Source organism: Phoxinus phoxinus (genome assembly GCF_949152265.1).
Source record: "Phoxinus phoxinus genome assembly, chromosome: 18".
NCBI classification, from domain to species: Eukaryota; Metazoa; Chordata; class Actinopteri; order Cypriniformes; family Leuciscidae; genus Phoxinus; species Phoxinus phoxinus.
The window spans coordinates 26,004,579-26,020,932 of NC_136893.1; the positions used below are offsets into that span (position 1 = coordinate 26,004,579).

At 37.5% G+C, this 16,354-nt stretch overlaps 1 protein-coding gene across 1 annotated transcript in view; it reads right to left on the reverse strand.

Annotated features, from left to right (window-relative positions):
* Positions 1–9,076: 9,076 nt before the first annotated feature.
* Positions 9,077–16,354, reverse strand: part of prdm5 (PR domain containing 5) — an 86,119-nt gene continuing 78,841 nt past the window's right edge. The window contains 1 exon segment of the mRNA XM_079589066.1: positions 9,077–9,839. Coding sequence (XP_079445192.1) covers positions 9,675–9,839 — 165 coding nt within the window. The 3' untranslated portion in view covers positions 9,077–9,674.

Genomic DNA, 16,354 nt, shown 5'->3' on the forward strand with positions numbered 1-16,354 from the left:
TTAGCGTGTGTGAGAGCGAGTGAATGTTTGTGTATGTGTGTGTAGTGAGATCCTATCACACTAAACGCCGCATGGCTCAATGGAGCAGTTCAGAGAGCAGATGAGCGGGTGATGAAGGAAAAGTTTGAAGAAGTACTTGTGTTTGAAAAAGAGATATACAGGCGACCCACCTACATATAAAACATACACATACCGCACCCCCCCCCCCTCCCTCTCTCTCTCTCTCCCTCCCTCTTCCTCTCTCTCACTCCTCCTCTCTCTCCCTCCTCTTTGGAATGTCATGCTATATACTATTTTTGAAAGAATGTAGTATGCAGTATGAATGGAGTGGACAGTATGCATTTTTTTATGTGTTTGAGGCGGTGTGTTCCTCAGAGTTCGCTCCTGGGTCCTATCAAGTTCTCCCTTTCTTTCAGTATTTTCATTTTCTCACACATGCAGCCACTTTTTTTATCACTCCTTGCTGCTATAACTCTGCAGTATCAAATATCCTTCTGCATTTGCCAAAATGTACAGTATACAACAGAGCACAATACATGACTGTATCCCACATTAAAATGTGCTCACTTGATCTTCCATTTTAAGTGTGATACGGTTTTCAAATTTCATTTGAATGTGTTTAAGTTTGAATAATATTTATATTTAATAATAGAATTGTACTTTTTCCATTTTTATTTTTTTGTTTAAAAAAATATTTTTATTTATTTTACTGTTAGGAATTTTAGAACTTTATTTCTGTGTATTTTCAAGGTATTTTTTAAGTAATATTGATATTATTCAATTTTTAAGCTGTATACAAGTTTATTAGATATTAACCATATATTCACCTTTTACACATATTTGGATTATAAATGCACAATTATTTTTTTGTTTTTAATTAACATGTTGCTTCATTATTCATTATGAATAATCTTTTGGTTGGCTTACAATAAGAAAAAAATAATAATAATCAAATTAAGTAACTATTGTGATACTATACACTGTACAATTATCTTGAATTAAAACCCATACTGTGCAGTATGCAGTAAGCAGTATGCTAGTATTTAGTTACAAACAAAGTCTCTTGTCTTCCAAATGCATGCAGACTTATGTCAGGTTCCAATCTGAGCAGTGACTAATGAGAACAGCGATACAAATAAGATAAAACCCAGAAAAGATGAAAGAGAACAATAACATGTTCTACAAAGATTCTTTTATTCAGCCTTAGTGATTCACATGGTGCTTCATCCTGCTGATTTCCCAGCATTCCCAGCAGTTACAAACCACAGAATGAACCTGAGATTTACACACTCATTGTCATCTTTGTCCCAGTGGACAGAGTCTCTTTCAGCCCGATGTCCTGATGCGGCCCAGATCCAGTCTGAAATCACACTGATGTGGTTGTGTCAGATGGTGAAAGAGGTTTTTATCCGGTTGGGTTGTAAGTGTGTGAGAGATGCGGTCTTCTAAGTCATGGTGGAGGCCCTGTGAGGAGTTAACCTAACCTGGGGTTGGTTTGAGACTGCATACTTCATACTGTAACCATTACTGTATACAGTACAAAGCTGCAGACAGCCCAAACACTGCAAAGCTGAATATAATATACTGTGTTTTTTTCTCTGTATTCTGACAACTTGAACTGAAATGTTTTATCATCACATGCTCAACAGGAGAAGAGAAGCATTGAGAGATGTTTCCGCTGGTTCAGAATCACCTGTCCTTCCATGTGTTTGAGCAGATGTACGTTATAAAGCAAGCTGTTTACTGTAGGTAAAGAGACTGCATCCTTGTGTGCGTATGTGTGAGTGTGTTTGGCTCAGCTTGAGCGGTGTAGCCTTGAGACACAGACAGTTCTAGCCACACACACAATAGAAAATGAGAAGTGTGTGTGCGTAAACTCTGATGGCCACATGAGTTGTGGTTTCCTGTCTGACAGATATGTGTTGTGGTATATTAGTGCAGGACCAAGTATGCACTGACACCAAGGCCATTGATTTTGTCAAATGAGTGTGTGTATCCAAATGCATGTGTGTGGTCCAGCAGGTTCAGTGTGACTAATTGAGGGGTCTCAGACTAGTATTCTGTTTCCCCCCTTTTCAGAAACACACATGTACACATACACTAGAGGGTATTATCTTTGAATCCATCCGTCAACGGGATGATGGTTACGCAGAGTTGTAGCAACAAGGAGTGACACAAAAGTGGCTGTCTGTGTGAGAAAATGAAAACAGACAGAAAGGAGAATTTAAGAGGACCCAGGAGCGAACCCTGGGGAACACACCGCCTCAAACACATAACATGCAAATTAATGACACCTCTTTAGATTTTACATTCTGTGTTTGTACAAATGTGTCTCAGCCACAGCAATATGATTTTATGACACCAATATTCAAAATGTATAAATAATAATGAAATTAACAAATAATCTGTAAATTTGGATTGGGTGGACAACCGCATCTACAGCTTACCTCACCATAAAGACTGTATGGTGGCCAGACGTGCCTTTTTTTCACGGAGACGTCTCTCCTTTATCACAACCAGCTCTCGCACGACAAAACCCTTTTGTTTTTGACAAAACGTTTCCTGTTTCATGGGATAAATGGATTTAATTAGACAGATCCATTTGGTTTGAGTTTTTTAGATGGGCATCACATCTTTGATGAAAGGTTTTAGTTTGTTTGTGAGTCTGGGAAATAAGAAGATGCCACTCAGACATCATTCTGTATTAAAAAACTTCTCAAATAAAGGGACATTTCCTGTCCTGTATTATAATAAAAAGAACTACGGGTAATAATAATAAATAAAAAACATTTTGTAATTGACTTCCAAGCATTTTAACTTCACCTCTATAATACATTTAAAAAATAGGAAATTCAACTTTGCATTTTATGTTCTTAATACATTTCGAATTGATGTGTACTATTAAAATATATATATATATATATTACAAAAAAAATAAAATAATAATCACCGCCCCCAATTATATTACCAAATACAATTATACGGAACAATAGAGGTTTCCATAAGAGATTACATTTGGTTAAGAAGAAAACCAGAAACATTTCTGCCAGACCAGTGTGACAGTTTGAACGTCTAAAATGTCATTCATATTTTTGAAATGTATTTTCATTGACTGATACAGGTTAACAGGTATCTAATGTGTATTGTAGTACAAGACATTTTTTCCAAATCCTTAAAAAAGTAATTGGCATCAAATATCATTGGCACACAATATCAATCCACCACAGCACACATTATACCAAAATCCAAAACATGCTTTTTATGAAAGTTTTTCTTTGTCAAGATTAAGTCAAAAGTGGCCATAATTACGGAAAGAAATGAAATCATAATGCCAAAGACATGTAACTTTTCTGTGTAGTTTTAATTCTATTTATTCTGTTATGACTTCCTGTAACATTTTTACCCTACTTAAATACATGCCCTCCATTCATTCTCCAATTGGAAAATGGACCAAGAAATGTTTATTCTGTTCATATGGTCTTTTCTTTCACTGAAACGCAATTCACATAATTCCCCGTGTGTTTTTCTGTCAGCATTCATCTGCAGAGCGAGGACAGCCCGGTGTGTGAAAGGCTATACGTTTATGCACGTGTGTGTGTGTGAAGTGCGGACAGGTTTGTGGTGGAGTGCTAATATACTTTGTGATGTTTTGTGATGTGTGTGCTGACAGACCTGAAGGTTTTGCACCATACGCTGTGCTGATGTGTCTATTTCTCCTTTTTTGCCTTCACCGGAGTCATGTTATTACTTCAATCAACATGTTTCTATCATTTCCCCCATTTGGCTGTTTTTTGGATTTCCCATTTGACATTTTTAAACACACTCTCTCTCTACGCCTTCCCTTATTGTGGGGGAACGTTATGAAATGTGTTTGTAGGTTTAGGATAAACCGCCCTGCGTTCACTGGAGACGTACCAAGAGAGTGGAATTAAATTGTTGCTCTTTGTAGTTGGAATCCCCTCAGAACGGGAATGTCGGCTCTCCAGCAACCACTAATACTCCTCAGAGCGTTGGGCTGGCCGCGCGCTCCCCGTGGGCGTCCTGATGAGGGTACGAGGGACAGAACGCTATGCTTTCTTTTGCAGAAGAATGAAAGTATGGAATTCCGACTCTGGGATTATGTGTTTGGCCAGGCAACCCAAGTCATGAGAGATAAAACATGAAAAAATCAAGTAACTTACTCAAATCTGCCTAGTTCATAAAAGACGGTAATCAAGCTTCCACCTTTTTATGAGAAGAAAATGGATCTGAGTGAGAAAAATTCACAATTTTCCCCGATAGTTGGCTAGACTTGGAGGCACTGTAAAATCACACAGCCATAGGAAAACGTCAGGATAAATGTTTGCTTTGGCTTGACGTAGAGCCATGGAGAAAATGCCTTAAGAATGGTTTGGATGAAGGACACTCGTAGTGTGTGTTCTTGATGTCTGTGCTGATGTAATTGTCTTAGCAGACATGTTTGAAGCAATGTTTTTGTTTGGGAAGATCTGAGGAGTAGAAAGTTGATGTGGAGGTAATGAGGAGACCTGAGAACTATAGCTTTCATTCAGCTATTATGTCTGACCACACTTAATGTACACACACACACACACACGCGCAGATCTCTAAGCTCCGCCCACTTCCCATAAGCACTCCGAATTATGTAATCGAGACGATATCTTTATGCTCGCAAAATACTGAAATGTGTGCATATATATGCTTATTTTTCCAAAAACATTATATATATATTCAAAAATTTTAAATGAGTAGTCCTGGTTCATGGCTTATAACACTTTAATAAAGACTAATAAAAAATAAAACCTTTTTGGGACCAGCACCGCTAAAAAAGGACTAATGGACTCAGTAACTTTGTCAATGAAAATATTTACTTTTATATTATACATTAACAGTAACTGATAAATTAAATATATTTTATGTATAACTGTTGTAAAAACACTGTAACATACAGTAGAGGACATGTGGCTTATTGATTTTATAAATCAATATGATAAAATAAATCAAAGTAAACAAATTAACAAACAGTGTGATTATTATTTCTCTTTTAGATCAGTTAATCAAAAGTGACAGATTAAAAAAAAGTTTCTAAAACAAATTCTTAGAAAATATTTAATAAAAAAAATAGCAATACTTTATCCAATTAACCATTGTAAAACAACAATGTCTAATAAATTAATAAAAATGTTATTAATGAAAGTAAACAAATAAGCTAACAATTAATCTAGATGAACATCCTCTCTCCAACACAAAAGTGACAATGATAGAACATTTCTAAGTGAAATTATATTTTTCTTAAAAATATTGATCATTTTTCTGAATTGTTAAACTTGTAAATGGACACTTTTAAAATGGCAGCAAGAGCAATGTGATAAAAGCAAACACTAAATCAATAATTAAATTGATTAATAATAATATTCACTTCTTCTGCCAAGTAATATAGTTCATAGTATATACTGTACACTGTAAAAAATATTTTCATGATTTATCACAACTTTTTATCTTTTGTCAAATCAACTTCGATAACTAATGTGTGAAGATAACATTCTATTTTGAGTTTCTGTTTAATAAACCAATCTTCTTCATTCTTCAACTCAAATTTTGAATTACAACGAACTAAGGCAACAAGGTAACTTGCTTTTTTAAGTTAACCCAACATTTTTTTACAGTGTAGTTTTATAACATTATTGTTGCTTTAGTAACATGGCTCATCCAATCAGATATTAGAGGCGTAACTATCTGTTTTATAATAGTAGAATAAGCATTGTGAACCTCACACACATTCTGTCTGCTAAATGAACCTGTCATTGTAAATCCTGCCACTAGGGGCGTCATCTCTCAGGTTAAAGCAAACTTCCCTACTCCCCTCTTTTATTTCAACTGATGTCCCCTCTTGATTTATCGCCTCCCTTTCTCTTCCTCGCTGTGGTTGTGGGCCTGGGTTTCCCTTCTTGGTACCGCTCCCTGTTTTTCCATGCAAACACACATTAAACACGCTCTTTTCCTTAGATCCCCGACCCACAGGACTCAATGTGGACAGCCATACTTCACATTCCGAGGGTTTAGGACGGCATGCCACACTACCTGTTACTGTGGTGACGGCGGTCCCGTCTGACTGGACGGGTTGTGTGGTGAGAGGTTAATGATACTCCTGAAGTCAGGGTGGAGACCAGTGTCACCATCCACACACACACACACACACATGGGGAACAGGAAACCAGCAAACTCATAAAGAGAATAATTAGAAACGTATATATATACACACACACTGTGATACTGGTTCTCCATCACCGCTGATAAAATAAAAAATTCCAGGACGCTCTTGCAGTCTGCGGTCATGCGTGTGCGAGTGTATTCGGATGCCAGGGTGGGTTGACACGGAGCGGGATGTTCCTGTGGGGGCTGCCGTGGTAACTCCCTTTTCCCGAGGGAATGCAGCCAGGATTGGGGCGTCAGTGTAGGCATTTTGGGAAGGTTGAGGAGACGGGGAGAGATAAACAGAGGACGCAAGATAGAGACGAAACCCGCAGTTTGGAACGGATGCTGCAGATACTGATTCAGAAGCCACTTCAAAAACCCACGGAGGACGTTCTCACACACACACACGCAGATGATGCAGAGTAAATCACTCGTGTGTGTGTACGAAACTCTGTGATTGAGGACGAATTGAAATGTAGAAAGGGTGTGAGAGAAACAGTCCTCGCTCTGAAGTGGTTTGGAAATGGTAAACGGTCCTTTGAAAGAACTTCATCTGAGTGCAGTGTCGTTCTCACACCACGACCGCCCTAGTCCTAGAGAGACGGGCTTTTGACTTCTGACTGAAAGTCTGGTCAACTTTGCAGCTTATTTAGGCCGAGAAATGCCCGCTTGAATAGGAAACGATCATCTGAACAACATTTGAAACCGCCAACTACTCAGGTTTTTTTGGGCTGCAAATCCTGAAATGAAGTAGCAAACAATTGCTCAGCAGTCTCCGGTAATCATTGTACAGACATAGCCAAAGAAACCAAAACTTCCTGCAATTGCGGATCAATCCCGCTCAATGGTCAGGAGGAATTTTGCACCACTCCTCTAAACAAAACTGTTCCAGCTCTGCAATATTCTTGGGATGTCTGGTGTGAATTGCTCTCTTGAGGTCATGCCAAACCATCTCAATCAGGTTGAGGTCAGGACTCTGGGCTGCTTTAGGAGTGTTTTCTTCTGTTGAAGCTCTTCTGTTGCTGAATTCCCCCTGTGCTTTGGGTCATTGTCTACTCAATGTCTGTTGATCGTTCTCCATCGAAATGTCCTGATACACATGGGAATTCATCTTTCTGTCAAGGATAGAAAGCTTTCCAGGTTCTGAGGCAGCAAAGGAACCTATGATGGTTCCTCCACCATACTTCACACTTGGGATGAGATTTTGACGTTGGTGTGTTGTGCTTTCCAAAACTCTCAGCTTTAATTGCCTCTGTCCACCGGATATTTCCTCAGTACTATTTTCCCACCTGGTGGAACATCCAGGTGCTCTTTTGTCAATTTAGATGTGCAGTAATGTGTTTCTAGACATGCAAGGATTTCCTCTGATGAACACTGTTCTTGTTTAGCGTTTTACATAATGTAGATGTCTCTGTTCACGTTGAGTCTTGTCACAGACTCGGGGGGCATTTGGACTCGGTCTTGACTTAGACTCGACCCTCTTCTGGTCTCAGTCTTGGCTCAGGCACAACCTACTCATGTCTCGACTCAAACTGAGCTTGTCTCGACTACAACACTGGTGGATTGTTATCCAGATGTTTTCTAAAAATCTTTAGTTGGCATTTTAAAAAATGTTATGCTAGAAACAAGTGAGAAGGAAAGAGGAAATAAAGTAAAAATAAACTGAAAAAAGAAGGAACCGAGGAGAAGACGAGAGATGTAGTATTGTGTGCAAAGAGTATTTGTAATATTTCAGCCTATAGCTTGACTAACTCTTACACTCCTGGCCCAGAAAAGTGAGAAGATATGATTTGAAAAGAGGGCAAGACAAAATCCTGAGCTGTGATTCATGCTCATTCCCAAATATATATATATATATATATATATATATATATATATATATATATATATATATATATATATATATATATATATATAATGATTGAGATAAAGACCATTTCGAGCTCGACACTTTTTATCCAACAAGAAATCACTCCCACATGCTTAAAGAAAATGAGTCTGTACCTAAAATGAAAGACCAATAATCTGGAAATCAAAGGAGACTTAAGACTTAAGTTCTTAAGCTCAGTCTGAATTAAACAGCTCAGAAGTTTAATATTCAACCCGAGTTAAAATACTTGACACCAGTTCACACCCAGGATGATAACGATAAATATATAGCCACACCACGACTATAACGATAACGGCACAGAGAAACAATATCATTGGAATAACTTTCAGAGCGTTTTTTTCCAGCTGATGAACGACAAAAACACAGATTATAAAAGAAAGAGGAGAATTGTATTGTATTGCATTTGTTATTGGCTAGTCAGCAGATGTAGGTCGTAGCATCAAACACACTGTGAGATGATCATGTTAAAGTCTCAAGACCGTGACAATGACCGTCTATGAATCTCTCACTGTACGACAAAGAGCCACGACCACAGAAATCATCACGATTGCTCGACTTTCATCTGGGACAGCCCACAATCATACAGTGTGTACTGGGCATAATGGGTAAACGTTTTCTTCCTACATATCAGAAGTAGAATTTGTGCATTTAGCTATGGATCTCAGACTTAATGAGCAATTACTTTTCTGTCCAAAGCCACACTGAGGCTTTAATTTTGCTACAACCAATGCTTCCCAGCTTTAGAAAACAATCATCAACCAAGCATGTCTAATCAAGTATCAAAGCACATCCGATTCCTCAGACACCGACCGCTTACCAAGAACCAAATGTTTATAATTAACTAAAGCCAATGTGATCAGAGGAGAAGCACTGTCGATTGTATCCCATAGAGCGCAGCAACATGTATCCTGCAGATGGACAGGACAGGGTTGGGAAAAAATATTATTTACCTAAAAAAAAAAACTTAAAAAAAAACAGACCGACCAGATTAGTGATATCAGCGATTCAATCGTTCATTCATCCAAATGAAATCCAAACTTTCCAACTTAAAAGTCGCAAGATGTTAATCTGACAATCAAACACAAACCTTATGTGAACCTGCATGCTGAAAATATAAAATGATAAATATTGAATAATACAGTTTTAAACGCAAACAACATTTGAAATCAACAAACTTTACTCTCAACAAGGTTGTAGAAAATTGGCACATCATGTTCTTTGGTCACGCAACATCGTTCAACAATTGTGAGAAATCTGAAACAACTGATGTTGACATGCAAACGGACAAACATCCATTGAAAAAGGATCAATATGATGGATATACTTTGTTCATGAAGCTCTATACAATTGCACATTTTCATGCTTCCCTCCAATCTAAATCTGATTTGCAGTCATGATTAAATGCCGTTTAATCACACTGATCAGTCTTGTGATAATGTGTCAGAAGGAAATGAACTGGTTCTGTTCATGTACTGTAGATAGGAATGAGTGTGGCCACTCAAATATACCCTTGTGTGTTGTATATACCTTTGTATATATGGTATTATACGGCTTGTGTGAATATGTGTGTGTAGGTGTAGTGTATGATTGTCTATCCCTCTGTCTCTCCGTGGACGTTCTCCATATGGACTTTGAGGTAGTCGTTGCGGGTGAACTTCTTGTGGCACAGGGAGCATTCAGCCATGGGTCTGTTGGGATTGTGGGTCAGTTTGTGTCTGATCAACATCTTCTTCAAACTAAAGGACAGGTCACACACCTAGAAACACACAAACACAAGAAAACATGATGTTGTTAATATCTTTATCACAGTTTGAAGTCAACATGAAATGGATTCTTGGAGAGCAAAAAGATTTTCTTTAAACGTTCTTGGTCTTGCTTTCCAGGATTCATCGGTTCACGTTCTAAAGAAAATGTATGCATTTTTCATTCAAAATTTTCTGACATTACGTTCCTCAGGCTGTGGGCTATTGGATAATATTGAATGTAAAACATTTTTTGGCTACATTATGGTATGCAACACCCACTCTTTACCATCTAATAAATTAAAAATGGATCAAATCAATTCTCCCTAACATTTTTTATTACATTTTTTTCTTATTGAATAACCCGTTTCAAATATGTTACTATTTAAACTCGCCATGGACTGTTTATACTATGGTCAGTTATTTTTTTAAGCCATTCATTCATTTTCCAAACCGCTTGCCTGTATGGTCAATTATTTTTAAGCGACTTACAATTTTCATCTGGCAGACAAATTAGTAAAAAAAATAACATAGCACTCTGCAGTTTGATGTGGGTTAAATGATGAAGCAGTTCTGACTGGCTAGTTATTTCTACAATGATGCATTGTGTTATGGTGGCTAAGTAATGAGTTACGTTGTTGTATGGGAAACACACCCCAGGACACCTTAGAAACCAACTAGCAACATGCTAAAGAAACACTTTAGCCACTGCATAAGCAATGGCCTGGCAAACCTACATTGTGGCGGTGACTTTTGTAGACTTTTTTTCCAGGACAGGACATAATAAATTAGTCTAGTAGCCATAAGTGGATTTACGTTACATAACCCATGAAAAAGACCCATAAGAGGAAGGTTTTTATTTTGGAATTGATATTTAGTGAAGCAGCGCATGTTTACAGACTTCATTCTGTAATGTTTTGTGTGTTAGTATGACTTCATGCCCTGCGACCGCAGAGAGGATGTGAAGGCAACGCTCAATACATCAGACCAGACACACAAACAACCAATAACCGAATGAATAAAAACACAACCAAAGAACTGCAAGCCAGGGTGAAATCTTCTAACTAGGCCATATGTTATTGGTTGAGACCCTCACACACACACACTGGAAACAATGCTGCCAACAAAACAGACACTCAAAAACAGCCAGTTTGCAAACTGAAGCCAAACCGAGCAGTAAATCGTATTCAGTTAAATCCTGCAGTCAAAGCAGCGGCCTGGTGCCATCTCACACACACACACACACACACACACACACACACACACACGCACACACGCACACACACGCACACACACACACACACACACACACACACACACACACACACACACACACACACACACACACACACACACACACACACACACACACACACACACACACACACACAATTTCACATGATAAATCAACTTCATCTCCTCAAGAACACTCAATATTCTTTATCTCCATGAAGAGACAGTGAGAGATATTGCAGCTGTCACTTTCTTCATAAAATGAATGTAATTTTTTTATTTAAACAGCATGAAAATACATTTACCGCCTTGATAGACGAATTATTAGTCTCAGTCTCACATGAACTGCAGATATTAATGTCTGTGGGCACAGGATGTCTGTATGCTGGCCATGTGGCGGTAGCCATGTGTCAACCGCTAGAGATCCTGCTTAACCTCCATGGCAAGAAAACTAAAGAATACTCTGGAAAACTGAATCACAGTCTTTGTAGATTTCAGTTAGAAGTATATCATGTATATATAGAAGTATATACAGTCTTTCAGAGTAGAAGTTGTTTATGATTGCAACACTTTTCTTTTTAAATTACAAATAACCTTAATGTTGATTTGTATTCCCAAAAAAAATATTTGAAATTTGGATAAAATTGTCTGGATTTGTATTATGTTATCAGTAATATTATGAAATATTATTACAATTTAAAATAACATTTTACAATATATTCACATAGAAAATAGCTATTTAGTCCTGTGATCAAAGCTGAATTTTCAGCATCCTTACTCCAGTCTTCAGTGTCACATGATCCTTCAGAAATCATTATATTATGTTATGAATAGAAAGTTCAAAAGAACAGCATTTATTTGAAATATAAATATTTTGTAGCATTATAAATGTCAATTACTGTCACTTTTGATCAATTTAATGCATTCTTGCTGAATAAAAGTAATAAAATAAAAAAATCCTACCAACCCCAAACTTTTAAATGGTAGTGTATAATTTATAAATCATTTTGGGGTGAATTTTCATATAAAAATAACTATACTGTAATATATTGTTCCTGTGACATGGAATGAAAATAATCAAACTGTCATACACAATTTTGTTCATACCGCCCATCCCCACATGCAAGTGCATGTTTGTGTCCTGTATTGCTTTTACACATTTTTTATGAGTCAACTAGTCAGAATCTTTGAAATGATGCGGGTGAGAAAGAAAAAGAAAAAAACTAGCAAATCTCCACAGATATTGCTTGTATTGTCATGAACAGTGTTAAAAATCCATGTTTCTCAATGACAGATCCTAGTGGAGAAGAACAGTGGTCCAAGCACTGAGCCCTGAGGCACTCCAGTAGCTAGATGTTGGGTTTTAGACACCTCACCACCCCTCCACTACACTCTGATGGATCTACCTGAGAGGTAAGACCTGAACCATTAGAGTGCGGTTCCCGAGATGCCCTTCATCTTTAGGTACAGTGCCTAGAATAAGTAAACACACCCATACTAAAGTTGATCAAAAATTATCTTTTGGAAATTGATCTTAATGCCTCAATTTAAAAAATGAGGAAAACTCCAACCTTTAAATACACCTTTTTTTGTGTGTGAATGAATAATGTATCGTAAATAAATAAATGTTCTTCCTTAAAATAAGTCAGGACACCCCTATGTTAAATTCCCATAGAGGCAGGCATATTTTTATTTTTAAAGGCCAGTTATTTCATGGATCCAGGATACTATGCATCCTGATAAAGTTCCCTTGGCCTTTGAGAATTAAAATAGCCGCACATCATCACACACCCTTTCACCACACCTAGAGATCGGCATGGATTTATTGCAGTTAGCCTAATAGCTGGTTTGATTTGCATTGAGAGATAATCTTATGGAAAATACCCCATGCCAATCTCTAAGTTGGAGTTTTCCTCATTTTTTTAATTAAGGCATTAAGATCAATTTCCAAAAGATAATTTTTTATTCCTCTTTTTAGTCAACTTTAGCACGGGTGTGTTCACTTATTCTAGGCACTGTATATAGATATATATTGCTTACATTGTCATGAACAGTATTAAAAACCTAAAGTTTTTTTGCCAATTTCAGTCAGCTTCTGGCCAACACTTGCATTGATTTCAGGGGTCTCGTAGCATGAGTTCTGGCACGTGTGTGTGAACGCGCTAAACAAACCCAGACCCTCTCAGATGTCCACAGCACACGCAGTGTGGTTCGCTTGTAAAGATCTTTGTGAACACAACACGCCCAGGTTTCACTTTACTGTCACATTTGTTTAATTCCATTACACAATAGCTATTGCAGGACACCATACAACAATAATTCAGCACAAATACACTGGAATGCAGTGTAGGGAAAGATAAATGCTCATGCTGTAGTGAGCGTATAGAACAAGCAAACACCCAAAGCATCGACAAGTGCTAGAACCCCAGTGTCCTTATATTTTAATGAGAACAAGCTCGTTTAAATATTCAAATATGTGATTTATTAATAACACGTTTGAATGATCCTTCACTTCAAAGTTGTAACTATTTAAGTCCCAACTGAAAACTGTATTGACTAATCAGAAGTCAGGACTTGATCTATCCCTATAAAGAAGTGTGCTTACATGTAATCGAAAGTGAATTTTTTAGTGTACTCCAAATCTTTAAATGTATAGTTAAAAAACTGTACTTACAGATAATATAATATTAATAAACTACTAAAGTGTACTTAAAGAGTTCCTTAACACACAAGTGCCCTTCGCAATAATGTCAAATTAAAAGTTAAAAACGATGATAAAAACATAAATGGAGTAGATAGATGCATTTTTCACAAGAGATTCTGTTTGTGTGTATGGAAACCCAGCAGAATAACGAGATCTAAGCCAATAAAGTTGCCGTGATAAACGCTAAAGTGTTTCAAAATGTTCAAATAGTCGTTTTGACATTTCACAAAATAACACCACAAAGATCCTTTTCTGTAACTTCAACAGGAGCCGTGAAAGACAGACATGACCACCCCACAAACCACTTCAAAAGCAGTCAAACACTCAGAGAAAGTGAGTCAATAAATGAATTCGGAGTATAGATGGTTTCTGGCACATTGCACTTCAAAAATTCTGCGCATGAAAGAAGTGCCGGAATAATTTGCCACCATCAATGGAAGCCATTCTAACAACCGTCATCAGAGCGCCAGATTTCAGACCAAATCAGTCCAGGCTCAAAAGACTTGTCACGTCAAATGCGGAGAGAAAAAATGAGGAAACAGCCAATTTCATTCTCATGGTCTTTAAAACAGTCAAAACTTAGAAAGACATGCTTGCAGCTTGCCACTAAAATCAAATAAATACACAAGGAATGTTTCTCATTTACATCGGTGAAATGTACGTGTAGAGACCGCTCTGTGTGTGTGTGTGTGTGTGTGTGTGTGTTTAGATTCCTCAAGAGTCTCCTGCAGAGTGTGTTCACTGCTGCCAAAGCGTTTCAGACTGAGAGGAAACTGCTTATATCTATATATCGGTTTCTGATTCACGCACTCCCTGAAAGAGAACAATAATAAAGCATGAAATTGTAAGTCTACAGTTGGAGAATAGTAACAGCACTATCAACAAGCGATGTGATTCACACATCGTGATCACATCATGCAGCTTTTTTTGGTCAGGTGTGCTAATTCTACTGTAAGTGATCATATTAACAATTTTCATCTGATAGATGTAATAAAAAAAGAGCAACTTAGAAAAACTTTTTAGAACACCTTAGTTGTTAGCATAGCAACACCCTGGTAACCAGCCAAAACACCCTGGAATTATGCTGGCAAGTTTTGCACTGGGCACTAATGCGATGCACTATATAGTGCTAATATTTAAAAAAAGAAAACACTGATATTAAAACTACACATACGATGGTAAAACTTTACAATAAGCTCCCATTAGTTAATGTTAATGCATTAACTAACATTGACTAATACAGACTATGTCAGAGAAAGAGAGAAACTCTGCCCACACTCAAAAAAGCTAGTTCACCAGTGTGGGACTTTTTTTGATCCTAGTGAATAAAGCTCAATAAGATCAGTGGCCAGTTGCATAAACACTTAGATTAGATCATCTAATATTTTCTTCAAGACTGGTCACTTATTTTTTAACTCCGTTACATAAAAAGGTATTGGTCTTTCAATTTAAATCTAAAAGTAAGACTGATTATCCCTAACTAACTGCTAGTTGGTCAGACTACTTCTATAGACTAGACTTAAGAAGATTATCAGTGCAGATTTTAGGTCCGATCCTCACACAACCCTACCATAAGACTTAAGAAGACTTGGAGTTTGATTAATCTGAACCACTTTTAAGGTGCTTGTTTGTGGAGCCTCTTTGAATCTTGAAAGCTACAGTCATCATTTATTGTAATTGCATGGGAAAAAAGTGGCAAGTACTTTATTCAAAATGTCTCCTTTCATTCAGGAAGGACATGAGGGCGAGTAAACGATGAATGAATCATTTGGCTGGACTGATAAACAGAAGACAGTGTGCATGCGCCACAAGAAGGTCACCGTGATTTTGCCAAGTAAGCAAGTTCCTGGATCATCGTATTCTGGAACATTCCTGTCTGAAAGTTTAGTCCAAACCTGACCTAACCCTAACCCTGTCTGAAAGTTTAGTCCAAACCTGACCAAACCCTAAACCTAAACATAACCCTAACCCTAACCCTAAACCTAACCTAACCTAACCTAACCCTAAACCTAACCTAACCTAATCCTAACCCTGTCTGAAAGTTTAGTCCAAACCTGACAAAACCCTAAACCTAAACCTAAACCTAACCTAACCTAATCCTAACCCTGTCTGAAAGTTTAGTCCAAACCTGACCAAACCCTAAACCTAAACATAACCCTAACCCTAAACCTAAACCTAACCTAACCTAACCTAACCTAACCTAACCTAACCCTAAACCTGTCTGAAAGTTTAGTCCAAACCTGACCAAACCCTAAACCTAAACATAACCCTAACCCTAAACCTAACCCTAAACCTAACCTAACCCTAAACCTGTCTGAAAGTTTAGTCCAAACCTGACCAAACCCTAACCTAACCCTAAACCTAAGCCTAACCCTAAACCTAAACCTAACCCTGTCTGAAAGTTTAGTCCAAACCTGACCAAACCCTAACCCTAAACCTAAACATAACCCTAAACCTAACCTAAACCTAACCTAACCTAACCCTAACCCTAACCCTAACCCTAACCCTAAACATAAACCTAACCTAACCTAAACCTAACCTAACCTAAACCTAACCCTAAACATAAACATAAACCTAACCTAACCTAAACCT